The 22,812-nt window shown below is 50.5% G+C and overlaps 1 protein-coding gene across 2 annotated transcripts in view; it reads right to left on the bottom strand.

The window, feature by feature from the left end:
* The window catches only part of LOC133095497 (voltage-dependent L-type calcium channel subunit alpha-1D), an 89,641-nt gene that overhangs the window by 21,599 nt on the left and 45,230 nt on the right, over positions 1-22,812 (bottom strand). Inside the window, exons 22-30 of one of the 2 annotated variants that reach the window (XM_061196996.1) lie at positions 18,508-18,636; positions 15,848-15,913; positions 14,079-14,170; positions 13,029-13,188; positions 12,332-12,459; positions 12,097-12,193; positions 8,576-8,678; positions 8,137-8,238; positions 3,202-3,332 (exon numbers count right to left, since the gene is read on the bottom strand). In XM_061196996.1, coding sequence (XP_061052979.1) covers positions 3,202-3,332; positions 8,137-8,238; positions 8,576-8,678; positions 12,097-12,193; positions 12,332-12,459; positions 13,029-13,188; positions 14,079-14,170; positions 15,848-15,913; positions 18,508-18,636 — 1,008 coding nt within the window. The remainder of the gene's footprint in view (positions 1-3,201; positions 3,333-8,136; positions 8,239-8,575; positions 8,679-12,096; positions 12,194-12,331; positions 12,460-13,028; positions 13,189-14,078; positions 14,171-15,847; positions 15,914-18,507; positions 18,637-22,812) is intronic. The other variant, XM_061196995.1, reaches the window with a different exon arrangement.

Genomic DNA, 22,812 nt, shown 5'->3' with positions numbered 1-22,812 from the left:
CCCTGCTCAGACAGACTGCACGCTAGGCAGCACAAGCACGCACTGGCCTGTGTCTTGGCTCCTGCGCTCACCTGACGCCCACACTCCGCTGTCGTCAGTAATCGGGCCCCTGCGCTCACCTGACGCCCACACTCCGCTGTCGTCAGTAATCGGGCCCCTGCGCTCACCTGACGCCCACACTCCGCTGTCGTCAGTAATCGGGCCCCTGCGCTCACCTGACGCCCACACTCCGCTGTCGTCAGTAATCGGGCCCCTGCGCTCACCTGACGCCCACACTCCGCTGTCGTCAGTAATCGGGCCCCTGCGCTCACCTGACGCCCACACTCCGCTGTCGTCAGTAATCGGGCCCCTGCGCTCACCTGACGCCCACACTCCGCTGTCGTCAGTAATCGGGCCCCTGCGCTCACCTGACGCCCACACTCCGCTGTCGTCAGTAATCGGGCCCCTGCGCTCACCTGACGCCCACACTCCGCTGTCATCAGTAATCGGGCTTTCAGCCTCCCGCCACCCCGGCACAGGGAGGAGCAACTCATCCTGCTTCTCGACAGGCCGTGCCCACCTTGGGGAGCGTTCTTGAGGATCTGTGTACTCATCCTAGAGCCAGGGTTGATCCACTTCTCCTCCCACTGCCATCTGACCCCGCTTCCCTAACTGCCACATCGTCACGTAATATTTCCTCAAGGCAGAAAGGAAGTGCCTCATCGTGCTAATTACATGTAGAGCGACAAGTCACAGTTGAAGCCCTTTCTAGAGCACAGGAAGCCAAAAATGTGATGAGAACTATCCTTCATGGAAACAAAAATTTTCTGTTTTTAATGTTTGCTGCAGAATCAAATGCATTTTCAGAATGTATCTGTCAAGATTATGAACACAATTTACTAGGCTGGGTACTCAACATAAATTATAGTCACAGCCTCAACTCCCAATGGAACCATGTGGAAATGTGTTGATATTGGCATCTAACCGGAGATATTTGAATTTCACCAAGGAAATGAAACTTTCTACAAACAATGAAATGAAAAAATGTCCAGGGGAAAAACATTATTGTGACACAATGTAACAGAGTCTTTTTAACCCATGATGTATACATGTAGCTTCAGCATCATTTGAACTTTCAACTTAAAGACTCAGTGAAACCCACCCATGAAATGTGATTATTAATTACGTAGCCATGTGTTGTTGTTCAGGTTTTTAAAACATCCAAACACTATATCCAGCCACCAGAGCAAGCACTGAAGCCATCTAATTGGGAAGCCTTGGGGACTCAGTAAAGGTATAACCCTGTATCCAGATGGTCATCATATATGCCTTCCGCAGAAGACAGAAGGGTCTCAGCACAGCGCTACCTTGGTTACTGTAAATTGCGACACAGCCATCCATGAAAGAGTATGTTTCCCCCTCCAGAAAAGTCATCAAGCCCCACGAACTAGAATCTGAGAACAGCAAGCAGTTCGCTACAAGGAGGGGATCACAACACTCTGGAATCTGGCCCCCTAGTCGTCCAGGCCCAGCGCTGCTCTAGGGAAGAGCCTGCAGAAACACGATCATCACTCCCTGCCCTTGCACCCAGTCTGGCCACACCGCCCTCTAGAACGTATGGACCAGACCCGTTCAAAGTTTGCAAACACATCTCTTCAGTTTGCTTCTCTCTAAGGCTACTTGTGAGCTGTGATCTGGAGAAAGGCTGCCACTTTTGTAAACTGGATGGGTCAGAGGTGAAAGCTTTACTCAAATTCTGCAGGCTGAGATGGCAATCAGCTATTCAAGCCTGTGATTCACTGAACTCCCTTTAGGAGATGTGATCAGAGGAAGAAAGATCAGAAATTGTCTTTGGTCAGATTCAGCATCCATCCTTCCCCACCCCAGCCCCCATCACTGTCTGGGCAGAGCCCAGTTTGCATGATGAATCAACAGGTCACTGTCACACAAGGTCATCTCCTAACCCGCCATATGCACACACCCCACCCTCCTTCCTTCACGCGTTCACTGTCATTCATGTTCATTCTCTCTCAGCGAGATCACAGACAAGCCTTCACTTTGGTAATTACCATCACTGAGAACACAAGACAATGCAGGGCATTTTCCCCCAGAAAAAAAGCAAAAGACTATTCCATGTTGAACCTTACCCATACCGACAAGGCCCAGTTTAAGACAAATGGTGATAACAGGGACATAAAGGAAAAAGTTCTTTATCTTATGCATAATGGACTCAACATGCTCCGGACAGCAGAGATGACAGGGCTTTTGATTAATTTGGACAGTTGCTTCTGACAGCTTGCCAACCTCTGTAGTTCCATTTTTGTAGTCCTTAGCATCTTTTCCTCATTCCTTCTCCACTCTGCTTTCTCAGTCACAGACTTCCCTTCCTAGCCCCTCTTCGTGCAGGTCTCCACTGGGACTCCCTTTCCCCACACACCTGCTTCCCACCAGGGCTTTGGGCTCACCTAGGATTCTACACCCTTGAATGCATGGACCCGAGTTAGAACCAGAGGTTCCTGAAACCACATCCCCCCTCCAGGAGCCTGGGCGGGGCCCGGGCGGGTGAAGGGACCAGAGGCTGGCTGGGTCGAGAGAGAACAGCATTTGCACAGCAAGCCTCACGGCCATCAGGAGACAACACGCAGAGACAGACACACCGCACGCACACACACACGCGCATACACACTCACACACACGCGCACACACGCACACATGCACTAGGAGGTGATGGATGTTACTGAGATGGACCGAAAACCAACAAGCAGTGGGGTAAGAAACAAACAGAAACAAAACAAAGCACTTGCGTTCAGATGGAAAGCTGTTTCGTGGGCGGCTAGGGCCCGAGCCCGAGGCTGGGGGAAGGTGGGTGCCTGCTCGGAGGACGCTGCCTTTGGAGAAGCCTGGGGGAGACAAGGCATGAGGGCAGCTGTGGCTCCCCTCCCGCCAAGGATGTGTGTCTCGGCCACTGTCCTGGGGGCCCTGCCCCACGGGCCGGGCCACAGTGGACGCGGAGGCAGGGGCACGCCAGAGAAAGCAGGGAGGGGGAGGCACTTACCTGGTGGCCCAGAAATGGCTAGTCCACATTTGGGGGAGTGTGCAGTATCTCAGTTTAAACAAAATCCTGGCGGTACTGTTCAACCATGAATAGTCAGCTCTCTAGTATTTCAAATAAGCTCGTAAAATCGTTAGTGAAAAGGAGAAAAAGACAAAACAACAATTCACCTGTAGGGCAATTGTGCTGTTCTTCGCGGGGTATTTTCCCACCAGTCCTTGTTCTTTCCGTTTCTTGAATTTCCTAAAGTAGTCCTGTATCAGGAAAGTGGCATAGAACTTCCCCACGGTTACCTCATCATCTAAACGGAGAGACCAGACAGAGCTCTCCCAAATCAGCATATTTGCAGCAAGAGCCTAAACACTCACTTCTGGCTGGGGCTGGGGGCAGGGCAAGACGGGGCATGAGGCACTGAGCTCTCGCTTAGGACACGGGAGACTAAATCTAGCGAAAAGCAAGGTTGTGCAAAGCAGTTAAGGCTCAAAATTAGAGTCAGTTAAATAAACTGATGCTCAAAATTGCAGAAAATAATACACTTGTCATGAGTTTAATAGAGCAGCATATTAGTAACACTATGAAGTGCCGTCTTGGTTACTGATTCAAAATAAAAATTACAAAACAAAAAAAGGCTTCATGGGTCATATTTTCACCCCTACGCATAGGGATTTGCATGTGTAATTACCATGAACACCCAGGACAATTAACCATCCAAATCCCAATGCCTGGAGATAAAGATAGAGACCTCAGAAAGGTGACAGACAGGCTTGGAAGGAGAGGACATTTCTGAAAAGTGACTGCAGACCCAGATTTTCATGTGCCCCCTTAATTCTCTGCCAATAGCCTCCACATGTCATTTCTTGGTTTGTAATTCAGAACTGCTTGTTTTCGATACTGCAAGTGACAGCTCCAACTAACCTCAAAGTTGAGCTGACTTATTTCTGCTTTGTTCAGAAACAACCCCATCGTGTGTGGCTGGGGAGCTGGAACTCCGCCGAGTGTGATTAAAGGTGATGCATGAGGCAGAATAGGCACTCTGGCTGTCTCCTGGGAAACCACCCTGGCAGTGCCCGTGTGCCCGGGGGTCTCCACAAGGCCTGCTCACCCCCACATCTGTCCAGGGCCCCCGGGGGCTACTGACCACGGTTCACAGAGGCTGGGAGGAGGAACGGCTGCTGCCCTCAGGCTTTAGCACAGCTCCACTTGTGGCCAGGCTACCCTTGCAACTTACGTGCCATCTTGGGTAAGGGGCTCGGCCTCTCTGGGCTTGCGTTCTCACCCGTAAACAGGCCTAAGCCTCTCGGAGGAGGAGCTGTGAGGATATCGGAAGAAGAGGCCCGTAGAGCACTCTGGGTGGTCCTAAGTGCCAGCGGGCGGGGGCTGGTGAGCCATCAGAGTCACCATTATTTTACAACCTGCCAACAGTGGCATCCACTGAAATGGATCATAGAGCATGACAGGGTGGGGGACACTGGGACCCTCCTGGGTGGGGTGCATTCTGTGGCCGTGAGGGGGGTATCCCTGTCTGGACACAGCTGGGCCATTCTGGGCTTCCCCTGGCCCCCAACTTCCTTGTCAGAAGCTACTCAGTGTTACTGTGTAAGAAGATGCCTGGCGGTGGTCAGCCTTGAGAAGTGTGTAGCATACCTTCTAAGCCCAAGCCCGGAAAGTCTGGGAACGGTGTAGGGGCCACCAAAGTGAGCCTAGGGCTTTGGATAGATGTGAAACCAGGTCCCTCATCAGTCTCGGGCTGGTGCAAATGGTCCAACAGCGCACTGTCCAGAGGCAGGAAGGCGAGAGGGGAGTGGACAGAGGTTCCATGACTTGCCCCAGGCCAGGTGAGTTGGGATGTGGGACCCCTGGGCCTGGGCTCTCCTTCTTTACCCCACCACCTCCCTGCTCCACCACAAGGGCCACCTGCTCCTTTGGGGCCGCCTCTCCCAGAGTACAAGTCTACCTCCCCACCGGGCTACATGCAGGAGGTGGACCGACTGCGGCCTGAGAATCCCAGGGGCAGCCAGCCTCTGCCAGCCAGGGTTTCCAGTCTTCTCTGTGGGCTCCCACGAAAAACACTGGCTGTGCTCACAGAAGGCCCACCTCATCCCATGCTGGGATGCTTCCAGCAAAAGCAGGCCTAACCTTTCTCTCCCTTCCACCTGGATGGTGCTAACCTAGAGGGGCCAAGGGGGCTCCTGTGGGAGGGTCTCGGCTCTCCCTGGCCCAGAACCTGGGGGGCGGTGTACTCAGTGAAGAGGGCAGATCAGGTTTCTGCCCAAGGGGCAGCTCCAGGGCAGAGGGGCCTACCTGGGGCTCTACAGGGCAGGTCTCTCAAGGGTCACTTGGCCTTTTGCACTGAGATGCTGAGCTACTGAAACTGGGCCCAGGAAGAGTCTTAAGAACAGGAAAAGTCAAAGCTACAGCAGGTCAGAAAAGGAAGGAAGAGGAGTGAGTGCAGTGAGGCCGTCTGGGCTCAGGACTGCGGAGCGCGACAGGGTCGGCTCTGAGCGCTCCTCAGGGCAAAAGAGCCAAAGATCCAGGTCCGGGGCGAAGGCCCAAAGACAAAGAAGAGCCCCTGGGAGGAGGAGGGACTTCTAAAGGAGGGGGGAAGATCCACGAAACGGCAGGACACTCTAGAGTGGAGGTGAGAACACGAACAAGAGCCAGATGGGAAATGAGACAGCCCAGCACGGAGAGAGCAGAGAGGCTGTCACCGCGGCCAAAGGCGCCGCGAGAGCCCGGAATTCTGGCCTGGGTTCCAGGCTCATTCCTGAGTATCGCCTCATCAAGCTCATGATGACCTCGGCGGGGAGAGGGGCTCACATCACCCCTGTGCTGGCAAAGCCTTCTAAGATGGGCACCTACTCTGCTCTGTCACCAGGGCTGTAAGGGGCCCCCAAGCGACCCACGTCGACCAGTCACAGGTGCAGGGCTGGCCTGGCTCAGTTTTCTGCCCTCTGACCAGGTTACAGTGGGCGGGACACCGAGCCCCTCAGCTGTGGGAGCTACCCGTCCGCTGGCCCAGAGGGTCGTAAATATGCTCTCCTTTTCTAAGTGCTCCACAGTGTGGGAAAGGCTGGGACCCAGTGGTCTACTGGAAGGTAAAAGAGGAAAAACAAAGAGGCAAAGGGTGAATGCAGATGCTACAACCCTGCGCAGCAACTCAACCAGAGTCTGTCCACCGAAGCCTGAAGTTACCACCTATGGAAGTTCAGTGACGAGAGCACTTATTTGAGATTCAACCTGGATAAGCTCCAGCACATCCACAACCCATGCCATGGAACTTCTGGAGTGTTCCATCCCTTACTGAGGCACTGTTTTTGTCCCAGGTTTCTCAGTGGTCTTACTGCCATTTTGGAAGAGATTAACCCTTGTCATCCTAACCCCCCAATCCATGCTAAGAAATAACAGAGAGAAAACCAGGGCCCGCTATTGGACCAAGAAAGCGGAAGACTACGTAGCCTTCGTGAGAAGGCCAGTAGGGCTAAAAGCTGATCAGCTTTTCCAAGGAAGGGAGCCAAATTCTGGACTTTTTTTCTGGTGAAATGAAAAGAAAGGAAGTTTCACAGTAATGCGAATGACTCTCTCCAGGCGAGCCTTGCCAGGATGGGCGTTGATGTGAGAGAGACTGGGCTGTAATGAGGCTGGCGTTTCAAGAGAGACGGGAGGTGCGGGTGCCATTGAGGCAGGTCCCCCCGAACAGGTGGGGCCCGCTACTCTGAAGCATGCGTCTGCATCGTGAGAAACATGTAGGGGAATACGACTGGCAAGAGATAACTCCGATTCCATGCCACCACCCTAAAACAGAATTGCTTCAGAATATTCTGAAAGACTGAGACTTGAAAGGAATGGAGGCTGCAGAAAAAGCTCAAGCACATTGTTACAACGATTGGAAAAAGCAATTCGTCTCAGCCATGCGAGCACCTGGGTGTGCAGCTAAAAAGAAAAGAACGAAAACCAAAGGGTCGTTTTAAGCGTGCAGTATCCGTTCTCCTGTGGAGAGCCAGGGTTCTCTCTCTAGGCGGGAGTTTTCGTTTTGGTTTTGTTCTTTCAGTGTTTTGTTTTGCACTCTATCCCCTTATCATTTCTTTGTGGGCCATCCTTCCCAGCTTTGAGCCGGTGGCCCTGCCAGCTCTGGGTGGCTCCCTCCAGCCGCAAAAAGCTCATCCTGCTGCTGGATTCATGCCGGGGAGCGGAGCTGGCCAGCATGCTGCTCTCTCTGCCCCCGAGAGCCAGAGGTTGTCACCTTCTCAAAAGGAGAGGCCACCGTCCGGGCTCAGCTTCTGGACCTGAGCCAGCCCGATCTGGAGGCTGCGGGAGCAGTGACACTATAAAATTTCAGTTGGTTACAAAACACACCAAACACTTGTAACGTGCCCAGGGCTAGGGGGTAAAGTGTGGGCATGTTGGCACCGAGTGAACGGATCCTGCACCTTTAAAACTCGAAAATAAAAGTCAAAACACAATCACCTCCACTTGTAAGTCCATGTATACTTAGACAAAAATGGAAATACAGTATCTGTATTATATATATATATGTGTTATATATATATATATAAATCTAAGAAAAGTTTAGTCAGTTATTTTATGATAACAAAAGGAAATAAGCATGCCTGTTAGTTCCGTCTCTACTCTAAATTCTAATCAAAGGGACGTTTTTGGTAATTATGGTAGCAGATCCAGTCTTAAGAACATTTCAAAAACACCATTTTCTGAAAGCTTTTTTTTGTGTGTGAGAAGTTTTCAACAGTATGTTGAAGGATATAGGAAAACTAGTTTTAAACACTTCATTTGGGGCAAAAAAAAAAATACAGGCTTTTGGTTTTGAGGCAGCAAGCTTGTTCTCCTAACATTAATTCCTCCACCCACAAGAGAAGCCCGGCTTCAACCATGTGGGTCTTGATTTCCTTCTCACTGAAGCCTCTCCTTTGTCTGCAATGGTCTTCACGTTACCCCAAATCATTACACCAATGGCTGAAGGGCCTTTAGCTGTTGGCCTCAGTGCTCTGGCTGGTATCTTAAGCATTCTGCAAACACGCTGGGCTTCCTAGAGACTAGCATTGAAACCAGTGTGCTGGTCAAGAACTACTTAGGAAATAAATTGCACTGACCACCAGCTGGAGGGACAACTTGGTCAAGTAGTTTCATGCTGGTTTTCTTCCAGATTTTCTTGATCACAGCTCGGAGTTCTTCATTAGCTTGTTCCAGGTTCCCTGAATTCAAAAAGCAAGAGGGGGGAACAAGCCTTGTTTCTTTTGCCCAGCAATGCCTCTCTGTTCTCACCGGGGCTGCTGGTGGCCCGAGTCACCTCTCAACCTTCCAGGATAAGGTGAAGCACGGAGGGAGGGGAGAAGGGTTGAGGGAAGCAGGTCCAGCCAGTGGGGCCAGCACAGATGTTCTCACTTCACATACCGCCCCATCCCCTGGGCAGGGGGGTGTCCCCCACCCCACGCCCCACCTTTGACAAGAAGAGGCCCAGATGGGAATCAAGGTGGGATAAGGCCTTCTCTTCCTCTTCTTCCACCTGTCCTGCTTCCAGGGAGGGCTCACCTTCCGTCTTGATTTTAAGAGCCGTTCGGACCAAAGCAAACAGCGTTGCATTAAACATGACTGTCCCATCACTGTTGAGCGGCATGTTCATGGCAACTAGTCTCTGTAAACAGAAAGAAAAGTTCCTTAATAGAACGCAAACGAATGATGACAGCTGCAGCCCTTTTCCTCGTTTATTCTCTGTTTATCCCTCATCTCCTTTCTAATCAACCCTCGATTCAACTCAACAGCCATTTGGGGGGGCATCTACCATCTGAGGAGCTCTGAGCTGACAAAGATCAAAGCTTGAGTCATGAAGCGCAAACGTGGGCACTCAGAAGATGCATTTTGTTTGTTTTTTAGACTCCCTACTTACTGTTCATGCATTCCTCTCCCTTTCTCATTAACCGGCTCTCCCTGTGTCTTGGGGTCAGGCCTCCTTTCTGGGCACGTCCTTAAGGCTGTTTGGGGGTAAAGTGATGTACCAGGTATGATGAGCCAGGCACAGAGCCTGGGACAAAGGTCCTCCACCAACTGGGTCCATTACTTTTCCTAACGCAGGGAGTGTCCTTCAAGGACCCTGCCCTGGTGAGACCACTGTGGAGTGTTTTGTACAAGTCCACGCGGTTCTATGAGTCCGGTGTTTGGTCTCTCAGAGCTGGATCCCCACATCCTGCTTCTCTTTTCTCTCTCTTCTCCCCTGTAACACCACCCCTGAGAGTTGGAGAGGACCTGGGTGAGTGAAACTCTCTGTGGCCCCAGTTACTGCAGATGCCATGCCCACAGCAAAGGGCTGTGCAAGGGTCAAAGGAGCTCACAGACACTTAAGACTCCAGCCAGGTGCCTGGCACATGGTAAGTGCTAAATAAGTGGTACTTAGAACTTCTAATAGTTTCAAATTTCTTACTTTTGGCTGACAAGGTGTCCCAAGAGAAAGATTTTAAAACACTTCTCCTCCTCCCTACTAAGGGACTGGAGTCTTGTGTACACATGATTCATCCCACCCAAATTCCTAGTCCTAGGAGAGCCTGCACAGTCACTTGCTTTTCCTGGCAAGTTCCTGAATCAGCAAAATGGACTACTTTGTGCCTGAAGGACACGTAGATCCTTTACATAAAAGGGTCTGGAAATGCAAACCCAAAATAACAGCCATGAGCCAGAACCCATCTTGTTCTTGGAAACAGAAAAGAGGCTGATACTGGGAAATTTATGGGAAAAAAGTCAATGTCTGTGGCTTATTCTTTGCCTACATCCAGAGTCCAGGATGAGGAGAAGCAAAGACTCAGGCAAGGACCCCAAGGACTTGCCAACTGGACTTCCAGCCCAGGGAACAATGAGTTTTGGCTCAGATTTCTCTGAAAGCCTGAAATACATTGTAGACTCCACTCTTCACTGTGGGTTCTGTCTAGAGCTAGCCCAGCATCCCTTTGGGGGTAGGGTGAACCCCTGACCCCGAATCCCCTCATATCTGTGGGAAGAGGGGACCAGTTGTTGCACAGACTGGCTGGATTTCTATAGGGTAGAGTTTCAACAGGCAAATCTTGCATTTCTCCTTTGAAAAGGGGGATCCTTTTCTATTGCTACAGCTGACTCAAGGTGGTTCGATGTGAGTTCTATGAAAGGAAAACAAATCTCAATGAGAGCTCGCAGAGAGCACGGTCTGATGTGAAAACTTCAGGAATGGGGTGAGGTGGTGACAGGGATAGAGTAGGATAATTAAATAGATAGCTTAAAAATCCCACTAGGGGGGGACTTCCCTGGTGGTCCAGTGGTTAAGAATCTGCTTTCCAATGCAGGGGATGTGGGTTTGATCCCTGGTCGGGGAACCAAGATCCCACATGCAACGGGCCAACTAAGCCCGTGCGCTGCAACTACTGAGCCCGTGCGTTCTGGAGCCTGTGCGCCGCAACTACTGAGCCCATGTGCCACAACTAGAGAAGCCCACACGCTGCAATGAAGAGCCCACACACTGCAACGAAAGATCCCGCATGCCACAATGAAGACCCGACGCAACCAAATAAATTAATAAAAAAAAAAATCCCACTAGGGGATTAAAGTCAGAAAGGGAATTCTAAGGGAGTTTGGGAGACTGTTTAAGCAGTAGGAGACAACTCAAGAAAAGAATCCAGTAACCAAGCAACAATCTACATATGTAGTTAAAGTACAAGACAACAGATATGAGATCTGAATCTTGTCATATGAAGTCAGGGAATTAATGGTCCTTGAAGAGTTGCATTTCTGCGTGTAGCCAAGACAGGAATACAGGTGAAAGGGGAAAGAAACTAGGTGAAAGGGGACATTATACCAAAACCTGAGATGAATTACCATGTTTTAGTATATGTTACCACCCTTTTGCTAATATACATATCATGTAAAGAGCGCCATGACAGTCCTGGTTAGACCATCAAGGGTTAAAAGAGGAACTAAGGATACAAGCCTTGACGTCTAGCCAAAAATGAGGAAGAAGGCGATCTTCTCCCCTACCCCTTTTTTCTTTGACTATAAAAATGTAGCCCTCTTTGTTCTCGGGGCTGCGCTCCCTTGCCTGCCCGCTTGTATCTCTCACAAGCATCCTATGCTAAGAAACTCACTCTTTGCCGGCCACTTTGCCTCACGCTGAATTCTTTCTGCATTGAGACAAAAGAACCTGAGTTTCAGTAAGTCCTGACACCAGGTGAGTGGTTTTAACTAAGAGACAGTGGGTTCAAGTCCCCTCCTAAGTCAGGAGTTGTGGGTTCAAGTCTGAATCTGAGGTGCGGACGGGTTCGAGTCCCGTCCGAGGAGGAGTGCGGTTTCAGCAGGAGATCTGAATCCATCCCCGAGACGCCACCGCCGGATGCACACGAGGGGCACGTCACTGTGTGCACCATCACACAAGTTAGGAAATGTCCAGGCCACCAAGTCCTCTCCACTCTACTCCCTAAGTAGATCCCTAAGCCATCCCCTCCTCTCCATGCCCACTTCCCTCTGGCTCTCGGTACTTCACAGGGAGATAATGCAACAGCTCTCCTGGGTGTTCTCCTGTCCCTAGTTCACTTCTCCACTGCCAAGAGTCAACTTTCTAGAATGGACGTCTACTCCTGTTTCTTCCATGGGACTCAGCATAGCACAGAAGGCTCCTCGCAGCTACACTCAGCTTGGGCCTGAGGCCTTCGGCCACCTCCTCTTGCGTTCCAGCCACACCGATTCCCCATTCTCTTGCCTCCATGTCTGGGCTCCCTGGGCTCCCTTTCTGCAATGCCCTTCCCCCTCTGACAAACTCCTACTTCTCTCCTGCTGGACCTGATGCAAATGTCACCATCCCCTCCTTCTACCCAGTGACAAATTACACAATCCCCTTCCTATTCTTATTGTTGGCTGACAGGGTGACCTAAGAGTTACACAGCTGAGAGCTCCTCAAGGGCAGCAACCACATGTCACTCATCTCGGCATCTCCAGTGCCTGACAGCAGGCTCCACAGAACATCACTTAGTAAGGGTTTGTTGACTAAAGCAGGGAGTCCCTGCAAGAGAGGCCGTCAGGGATGCCAACAGGACACTTACCTTGCAGGCTACCCTGTGTGGACACAATTTCCCAAACCCCAGGGGGGGCTGGATGCGGCGGAGCAGAGTGACCACGTCCAGGTGCTTGATTCTTCCCCTGGAGACAAAGTACGGCATGAGGTGCAGGGAAGCAGCAGCAGGCCTGGGCTTTCGGTCCATCCCACCTTCCACAGAAAAGCACACCCAACATCCAGAAACAGCCCACACAAGCCAGATGGAATTCTTTTCAACCTACTTTGCCTCGGGGTCATATTCGGACCATATTCTTTTGAATTCGTCTAAATGGTGAGGCCCCAGAATAGACCAGTCCCGGGTCAGATAATCGAAATTGTCCATGATGACAGCCACAAACAGGTTGATGATCTGTAAAAGCCAATCGAGAGGGAGTTTCAGCTGTAGTGGGATGAGCTGGGTTCAACCCTAGTGACTGCTTCCTAATTATAAGGGTGACAAGACATTTGGACCCATTTCTCCTAGACAGGCTGAAAATCTTTCATTCTGCGGAACGTTTAAGAAAAAGGCAGACTTCTAGCTTTCCAAAATGGTTTGGGTATAGGCCCAGGGGAGGGCAGGGGGGAATGTACTGTCTGACCTTTTGAAACATACTGCAGTGTTATAATTTGCCACCGAATAACTCACTCTCGTAAGTCGCTACTATGTGCAGTGGCTTTGAGATTTTTATAAAGGAACCAGCAGCCCTAAGAAGCTGGGGTGGTGAAGCCTGTTAGCGAGCACCCAACCCCTGCTCACACCAAAGCTGCTAGTAACACAGGCCTTGCTCAGCAAAACCTTGACGGCCCAGTGGAGTCTAGACTGCTGATCAGCATAAAATACCCCACAGCTCTTTGACGGGGCAACGTCATTGGTCTGAATCCCAAATGCTACATGAATATGTGTCCATTGGTGGTGGGGTGGCTATTCTGATCACTTACCAGAAATGCGCAGAGCATGTAAAAACTGATGAAATAAACAATGGCGAAGTTGCTTCCACAGGTGTACTCCTCCCCGGGGTTGTAATCGGACTCGGGGTCACAGAGCTTTCCCGGGAGGCAGGCCAGCATGATTTCCTGCCAGGCCTCCCCCGTCGCACACCTTTTTTAGATTAAGCAAAGAAACGAAGAAGGCATTTGAGGCTTAGATCTTTAAGAAATTTTAAGAAAAAAAAAATTTTTTTAATTAGACCAAAACCTAAGTACTTTGGGGGGAAAGCCAGTTCGATTTAGTGAAAATTCCTACACTGAAATTCCTACTTATTTTCAAATGCAACTTACATATCATTAAGGGAGGCCCTGTTGCAACTCCCTTTGATTTATATCAGTCACTTGATACAAGCACATCAATTCTTTTTGTATAAAGGGATGTTTGTTTTGTTGTCTTCTCTCCTTTAAACGCTTATGTTACGATTTTTAAACGATTATTATTTTTAATGACCTAACATCTGACAACTTGATTAGATCCCCATTCATTCTGTTGAAAGCAAAGAACTGGAAACTATCTAACTTACAAAGAACTTGCTCTCCAGTCATTAGGACTTGCTTGTATGGTTTCTAGAAAGTTCTCTCACTTTAAGGCACTTTGTTTACAAAGCTATTAAATGGAGTTAAAAACAATCCCATAAAGTTTGAAACTGCACATCTCAGGATGCTCCCCACTGACTGTGCAAAAGGCCTCTACATTCCTGCTAAATTTTCATTTTTCTGGTTGTTTAAGCACACGCGCCCATGTGTAAGCATATACCCCATACCTTCTCGGCGGCTCAGTAGACCTACTCACTCCCAAGTGGAAAACCTTAAGCCAATCACAATGGGAATGACCAAAAGCCTGCAAAATTCCTCTGTGACTAAAATGCTACCGTGTCTGTTTAATAGTACAAAACCAACAAATACAAAAGGCCACCATGACCAACTGCTTTAAGAACCCGGGTCCTCTGCTGCTCTGGAGCCCAGAACCACAGAGACTTGCTCCGGGCTGGACTCAGTCACCTGAAGAGCAGCAACACGGCCTGGGGAAAGGTCTGGAAATTGTTGTTCCTGTTGATCTGGTTGTTATCTCTCATGGCAACTTTCCCAAACATCTAGAGAAAGAAATTATTAGGGGAAAAAAGAAAAGATTTTGTCATACTGAAAAAAAAAGAAAAAGAAAAAGTAACACCCCTCCATATGTGAATTTAGAACTCAAGTTTGGTCAATACCCAGAGTGCCTGGCACTTTATTCATCCCACTAAGATATGCTGGGCTCTGTGCTAACTGCTGGGCACATTCTCAGCTCAAGGAGTCCCTACCCTGGGGAAGGGATGCAAAAAGTAACCAGACAGGCAGCCTCTCCAGATGGGAGCTGGGCTGGTCCAGCACGACGGGGAAGCACAGAATAGGCTCACAGGATCCCTGAGGCTGGGGGCTGGGGTCAGGGAAGGCCTCCAGGGAGAGTGAGGTTAAGGCCCAGAACTGAAGGGGAAGGAGAAGCCAGTCAGGTGACAAGGAGGGTGAAGAATGCTCCAGGCAGAGGGAGCACGACCTGCAAAGGAGCAGAGGCGACACGGCCCGGGGGCTCCAGGAAATGAAAAGAACGTGAGTGTGACGAACAGCCCGAAGACCAGGCTGCAGACAAGCATGGTGGGCCGGTGGGCCAGGGGAAGGAGGGTGGGCTTTGTCTTAAGGGCCAGGAGAAGTTAGTAAATTCTTCACTCGTGGGGATTACAGAAGCAGACTGACATTTTCGAAGACCCTGATGGCCGGCAAAGACTCTTGAGTGAACACGGGGGTGGTGTGCGAGATGCGGTTTCCAGTTCTCTGCGACCACTTAAGTTTTATATGAGGACGTTATGGCCTAAAACACCCTTTGGGGCCCATGGCGTCACAAGCTGCTAAATTACAGGGGCTCAAGCACACTGCCTCTTCGTTCAAAACCCCTGGTAAAAGTCCTAGTCACTTGCAAATGCTTCTCTGCCTTCAGAATAAAAATACGTACCACCATTTCTCTGCTGCGGGAGTACTTCACCTCTTTTTCACTCACAGCCCTCCCTTACCTGAAAGGCTGCACCTGAACCAGCAGAGAGTGTGGCAGAGGGACCCTGGGGAGGTCCAGGGCCACAGGCTCCTCCACCTCCCTCTCCTCCAGGAGGCTCTGCCCCCTACCCGCCCACTCTGTGTTAGGGCTCAGCTGTTAGGGAAGCTCCTATCCCCCCTTCCCCACCTCAGGAGGAGCTGGGGAGCATCCCACAGCCCCTCAGCCAGGACCAGGCCACAGAAGAGCCTGGTTTCATGCTTCTTTTTAGAGGGGCGCTTCTGAGGCAAGATAATGGTTCCAGTTCAGCCCCAGCGTCTAGAAATAGTTTGTAATGCTTTCAGATGATAAACAGACTTTTGTATCACTATCTTCTTAGCAACTTTGATGTAGAAAATAGGACAATTATGGGTTTTTTCAGTACAGCATTTGCTGTTGCTACAATCAACGATGGGTTTTCTCAATCAGCTGGCTCCCCTCAGACCCAGATTGGGGATGGGGAGTGCCCTAAACCCAGCTTCCTCTGACATATTCCAACCTCCCCATGCCCTTCCGAGCCCGGCTCTCGCTGGTACGGGCTCTCTCCTGCAGGGCCACGTCTTTTTCATCTTTATAGCTCTTTAGCAGCCAAGGCGTCTGGCTGAAAAATCATGACCTGTCTTTCCAGTCGACCTGGCCAAGGTACAGCCTGCCATAGATCTGGGGCGACGTAGCAAAGGAGACCCGGGGGAGAGGTGCTGGAGCGTACCTGCATGCCGATAACGGCGTAGATGAAGAACAGCATGGCGATGAGAAGGGCGACATACGGGAGCGCCTGGAAGAGAAGCAGCGCTTGGCTCAGCGCGCGCATCCTGTGCCCCCGGATGGCTTGGGGGCAGACTGAAGGCCCGCACGGGGCACACGCTCTATTCTTTTCCATGTTATATTGAAAAGACATCAATAGTGAGGAAGAGCTTTTTAAACCCCAGCCCAGCAGCACGGCTTCAGCCCTGAGGACGGCAGCCCATGCACACCTCGGGTTACCAAGCTGCAGGCACGACGTGCTTTCCACAGTTGTTAACAGTGCGTCCTAATCCTAAACAGTGTCGCTCTCAGAAACTACTGTAATTGATGAAACGATTCCAACATGCTAGACAATTAGATCGCTTCCGCTTTCTTTTGTGGGCGTGTTTGGGGTGGGGTAAGGGGCTCTTTTGCGAAGGAATATCTTTATGCAAAATCACCTTGCATCTGCTTAAGTACTTCCTTAGGGTGAAGCCTTAGGAGTGGAATTACTGGGTCAGAGGGGAAGAACCACTTTCTGGCTGTGGCTGTAGAAAGCAAGACACCTTTCTTAAAATGCACTCTTTCCGAAAGAACCACGGAGCTGCGGGCTGGGCCAAGGAAGAAAAGGAGCTAGCTGTGTGGTCACCAAGCCTGGGCTCGCCTTAGGAACATCAAATATAAGCACATGTGTCGGGTCAGACCACTGGTCTTTTTTTTTTTTTTTTTTTTTATTCATTTTTGGCTGTGTTGGGTCTTCGTTGCTGCGCGCGGCCTTTCTCTAGTTGCGGCGAGCGGGGGCTCCTCTTCGCTGCGGTGCGCAGGCTTCTCACTGCAGTGGCTTCTCTTGTTGCGGAGCACGGGCTCTAAGTGCACGGGCCTCAGTGGCTCTAGAGTGCAGGCTCAGCAGCTGTGGCGCAAGGGCCCAGTTGCTCCATGGCAAGCGGGGTCTTCCTGGACCACGACTCGAACCCGCATCCCCTGCAATGTCAGGCTGATTCTCAACCACTGCGCCACCAGGGAAGCCCACCATTGGTCTTTTAATCCAAGGCTCCTCAACTGCTTGTCTCCCTCATTTCAAGTGACAGAAGATGTCTGTGTGCTTGGCACGCCTCCAGGGAGTGCCCAGATTGTTAAACTTAAGGCCAAGCTCACATGCATAAAGCCTCCACTTGCTCTCCTATCTGAGAAAGGTTACCAGAAAGCCAGTGGCTAAAAAGCCCTCCGACTTGTGCCAGCTCTGGATCTGTGAGCGCCAGCTTGGCCCAGTGCATTTGCACCGTCCTGACAGCTGGACTGGTTAACAGGGTCCCACAGGGTTAGTTTCAGGCTGTCCTTGCCATACCAGTATGCGTTTTCTCCCTAGACGAGCAAATGTTTAAGAATTCTGTTGGCATAGTTTCTCAATTTTTATGGACATGAATGGTCATGTATAGTCATGTCTCTGTGACATGAATTCATCTTATAGTGACCAAAACTTTAAAAAAAAAAGTTTAATGTAAGAATGACATTATTGCCTGAATCATTCTATTTTTATAGCAGTTCATTCACAAATGTTGGTACTTTGTATTAATAACAACCGTCTAGGATTTAATTCCTTTCCAGGACCGAGGCTCACCTGCTCGAGGCCCCCCACCTGCCCTGCCTCTCTCAGAGCTGCATCCCGGCTCCCCCTACAGTCTCATTTTCCCCAACAGGACTTGCGATTTCCCTTCTTTGAGTTTCTGGATCTACCTCCTTCCCCAGATGCCAACCCTTCTCCTCTTTACCTGTTAAAATTCTACCCACTGTGGAAAAATGTTTCCTGGGATATTAACACCAGTTTCCTCAGAGCCGGTGGGGCTGTTCTTTGTGTATCTTCGAATAACTTAATTTGTTAATGTGAGCATTTACTACTTTTGAATTAAAAAGTCAAAAGATAAAGAAACGAAGATCCATGACTCATTTTCTAAAGTTCGTGCACATCTACAAATTCCCCCATGCGGTGCACCTCTTAATAAGAATCTGTGCCCCCCTCCCCAACGGAGTAAGTCCAGAAGACCAGAACATCTAGGGTGGGATGCTGGAAGGTACAGGAGAAGCTGGGTTCTGTTTGGAACAGCCAAGAACCAGGCTGTACCAGGCTGGAAAGCCATAGATGACAAAGGGGACCTGGCTTATACCTAGGTGCCCTTCACCCTGTAATCCTCCCAGGCACTGGATAACCCAGGACGGGGGACGGTGTGCTGGCCAAGGCCAAGTAGTCTCTGATTTGTATCTAGATTAGCCGACGGACAGGACTGCCGCAGCCTTATGAGGCTTCCAGGGGTCGGCTGGGACTCTCCCTCTCTCAGACATCACCATTCATCCCGGGCATCCTAGGGAGGACTGAGGTGCGGGGAGCCCTGTATATCTATCCATCTCAGAAATGCTGCAGATTTCTCAGCTGCAGGCCTTACTGCTTTCTCTTCTGCTTCCTTAAGCAAGTAATCCTATTTGATTTATCCAAGCAATGCTGGGCCCGTCTCCTCAGCATTGCAGGTCCTCTCTGGACCTAGGTGGTCACAGTGGTCCTGCAGAAAGGAGTCTGGATCCTCCACAGCAGGGGACAACCACTGACTTACATATGATCTTCAAAGACAAAGAAGCCCTTGGCATGGCTCTTACCTGGAAGGACTTAATAAAAGTCCACAGCAGTGTCCGGATGCCTTCCCCCCTGCTGAGAAGCTTCACCAATCGCATCACTCGGAAAAGACGGAAAAAGGTGATGGAGATTCTATTGCTCTCTTCAGAGTTCTGAAGGGTTATCATGGAGAGGTCAAACCCAATGGAAAGTAGAACATGCAACACTTTCAGAAAAACAGCAACAGATGCAAACAGAGGTGGCAGAGGTAAGAATTAAAGATGTGTTTCTAGGGCCTTTTCACCTTAAAAAGCATGATATGAAAGGGAAAGTTACATGCTAACAACACAGGGCTTGGGAAACCCTGTGTCCACACAGCACATGCATGTCCACGTGGTCTAGTGTGTTAAGAGGAGGACACTGGGCTGGTCAAGAGTACTGGACACTGGTGATGAATGCAAACCACTGCAGACACTGTTCTGGAAGGACAATCATGGAGAATACAGAACAACTAGTGGAAAACTCGACATGGCCAAATAGACTCAAGGAAAAGGCCCAGCCCCTGGAGACTAGTCACTGATCTTACCCCAGGTGTAGCAGTTGGGACAGGGACATTTTCACTTTCAGTTGGCTTTAAGAAATCAAAGATTGAAAATGTATTAATGAACTGGGAAGGAAGCAAGGGTTCAGGAGGGTGTCCCCCCCTTTTTTAAAAAAAAATCTGTGGTTCATGTCTGAGGATAACACATCTGCTCCCTCCCTGAGGAAATGCCACAGGAACTGCTTGGAACTGGACTTGAGGGTGGGCAGCCACTGATGCAGGCTCAGACACTACCACTTTCTAATTCACACCCCAGGACATGATGTTTCAAGACTGAAAGACATCCAGTAAAAGACAACGCTGCAAGGCCTCAGTTGTCCCCAAGCACAGAAATGCAGAGCGGGATTCTGCTTCTCATGGGAAGACTGGTCCTCTTGTTTTAGTCAGGGTTGTGGGTCTGAGCAGCTAACTGCTCTGAGGCAGGCCATTCCTAACCCTGAGGAACAGGATGACTCTACCAAACAGGGCAGAGTGGCAGCTGCCTGCGGTCCACAGGCCTCCCCTGCCCCACTCTACTCCTGGGGCCGCACAGCTGGGCGGCGGGCGTCCGATGGGCCCTCACTGGCGGGGCTGCCGAGGAGCTGGGCAGACTGAGTCAGGGCAAGCAGGAGAGGGGCTGGTTTCCCTCCAGAAACCTTCGCTGCCCCACCAAGAAGGCTCAGCTCTGGGTGACTCTTGGGAAGAAGCAGCTTAGCACCAGCGTTCCCTGAGCTTCCGCAGTGCTGTCTCACCCGAGGTCTGGCTGGGCTCCTGTTACTTGGGCCCCAGGGTGCAGAATCCCAGCCCTCGTCACCCTGTGGTCATCGGCCTCCCCACTCAGTCTGTGAGCCCCCAGGGGGCAGGGACCTTGCCTCACTCCACTCGGTGCCCAGCATGGTGTCTGGCACTTATTAGAGGTTCAGTAAGTGTTTATGAGAATGCAAAGAGGTTGCAAGCCAACTCACAAATATCAGGAGCCATCTTTAAATTAAACAGTAAAGGCTGAACGAGAGTCAGGAAATGACGGCCTTTTTTTTTTCCCCTTCAGTGGGGTCACCTCTGCTGAAGCAGCTGGTCGACCCAGAAGCCAACAAAGGAAGGAGGCTCTTCTGACTGGGGGCCCAGAACTGCTGGGTGCTCTCCAGGGCTCTAGGGAGCCTCTCTGCACGGTGGGTCTGTACAGCTAAGGGATGTGTGTGCGCGCATGGATGCACACCCTAATCTGAGGGGTTCTCCTCCCGGGAGATACAGGGAAAGGAAAAACTCCGTCCTGGAGTCTCACTCTCGTCAATGGCTGCCTCCTGAGATCAAACCTAAAACTCTATAAAATTCATAAAATAGAAGGAGTTTGGGCACATCAAATCACAACTGAAATTCAACGAGATTACTAAGCAAGGACTAACGGGTTCTGATGGGGTTAAAAAGGAGTCCCTGCTTCTCCTGGGATGCTCGGAATGTGACCTCTGCAATGGGTTGGTCAAAGCCTGGTCACTCTTTTTACATTCCTTCTATCATCTCATCTCAAAAGGGATCACATCTCCTTAAAAGGACAGATGATGGTTTTTAACTCATGACTTTAGCAAATGAAGGAATTCGTTTTCCCAAGTTCTCATGCTTGCCCACACCAACTCCCTAAGGGCTGTGTGCAGCAGGCTCCAGTCTCACCCATATAGCTGGAGTGTGAGGGGGTGTCTGTGTGTGTGTGTGTGTGTGTGTGTGTGTGTGTGTGTGCGCACTTGCCTATGCTCAAGGGGACCAGAGTATGCATAAGACAGAACGCTCTATAGTATATTTCTGCAATGTCCATAACTTGTGTGTTGGACTTACAAGAGAATAAGGAGGCCAGGTGGTCGGGGAAGACACTCTTTCTGGCCATGACCTGGCCCAAGCCTCTTCTGCTGGCCCCTCCCTAGCCCAAGCCAAGTCTGACAGACCTTTTACACTCCCCTTACGACATGAGAAAGTTAGCAGCCAAACTGACTTTTGAAGGGCACATCTCTTTTTCAACTGCTATCTTTGAAGTATGACAAATCTTGGCCTATGAACTTGAAACCATGGGTAGTCTTTTGCTCAAAAAAACAAAGAAGAGGAAAAGACAGCATTTGTGGAGGGACAAGGCAGCACAACATGCAAGAAAGGAAGGACAGAACAAATGACACACCAGGCTGCGTGCACCCCAAGTGCAGCCTGTGACACACCCCCACATGCCTCACTGGGCAGGGAGGACTGGGCAGGGGAGGGTGTCACTGGTAGCACTGGGGGAAAGTGCAAGTTGCCAAAATATCTTACAAATGGAGGGACCCTGAGGATGGCTTTGCCTAAACTACAAACGCCAGCCTGATGAAAAGGGCAGGCCAGCTCTCACCCTGGGCTACCCACTGGAACTGCCTGGGGATCTTTAACAACTCTGATGCCTGGCTCTCACCCCAAAGCTTCTTATTTAACTGATCTGGGGTGGCCCCAAGCTTTCCCAGGTGGTTCCAACATACAGCCAGAGCTGAGAGCAGCAGCCCAAGGCCAGGGTAAAGCTGGGCCATGTCTTCAGCTGGTCACCCACACCAGCTCATTCCCTTTAGGTCTGGAGGGGCCACACAGAACGCGACCACCAGAAAAGCCCATGCAGGCTGTTACAGCTAAGCAATGGGTTCTTCTGGAGTTGATGAGCTTTCAGCACTCAGATGGATGCGAAGAGAGCAGCTGCCATCCCCATCTTCCTTACAAGGGGTGGAGGAGGCTCAGATACACAGGGAGCTGGTGAAGGCTGGAAATGGACCAGGAGCAAGCTGCCACTCCTGGGATCAACCGCAGGGCACCCCCAGAGGCTGTGAGACTAGGGAAGGTCTCACTCCCCAGGGAGTTTTCCAACGACAGCACTAGGGGCCGAATGATGTTTCAATAGATGGAATTCCAGCGTCATCCCAGGGCCTGGACTAGATGACCTCGGTAACTCCTTCCCGAGATGCCACAGTCTTCATCTGGAAACCCTACAGGGAAATGGACCCTCAGCCTTAGGAAGCCAAACTATGTGCCAGAGTCTGGAAAGCTCCTTCCCACAGGGCTCCCAAGCAGGCTCTTGCAATGTAGGCTCTGGGCCAACCCCCTGCAACTACGGAAGGCAAATGAGCCCTGAGTTTACCAAGTGCAAAGGGATCAGTCTGCATTTATGCATTAATTCCCATCTTTTCCTAGAAAAGCTGAAAGGATGCAGTTTTCCAATTCAGACAGGAAGCAAACCCGTTACCCTGAGGCATCCTGGAGAGTTCTTGTTGGGGAGCCTCTCTCTGACTACTTCTGACCTGGTATGTAACACCTCTGGGATGGAAGGCTTCTGTATTTGGGATTGCTGAGTTTGTCTCCAGAAACCAGAGACCTGGTCCCTAGAAAAGGGTTAGCATACAGCATGGAGGGCTGAACGACCTGACCGTGGATTTAGAACAAGAGGCTGAGTGTAGCTGCGGGCCACCTGGTCCACCCCGGGTACACAAGTCAGGGACAATTCTTAGGTCCCTGGGAGTGACCTCCCTACTGACTCTGTACATGCTCTTAAGTAATAACAATGCGGACATTGCTTCTAAACAAGTGTTTTGCCTCCCCACCAATAATGATAATCGGAAAGACTAAATGTCAGCAACAGCCATTTCCCAGGTTAGGGAGAATATGATGCTGGATCATTTCTCCATTCAAGGAACAAATAGGCATCGAAGAAGGAGCAAAACCGAGCCTGTCAGTCCTCATCTGACATTTTAGCAGCTTGATGACATTATGACCA

This window comes from Eubalaena glacialis, chromosome 7 (genome assembly GCF_028564815.1).
Source record: "Eubalaena glacialis isolate mEubGla1 chromosome 7, mEubGla1.1.hap2.+ XY, whole genome shotgun sequence".
In the NCBI taxonomy this organism is placed as follows: Eukaryota; Metazoa; Chordata; class Mammalia; order Artiodactyla; family Balaenidae; genus Eubalaena; species Eubalaena glacialis.
Note: the sequence above shows the minus strand (reverse complement) of the source record. Positions and strands in the feature narration are given on the sequence as shown.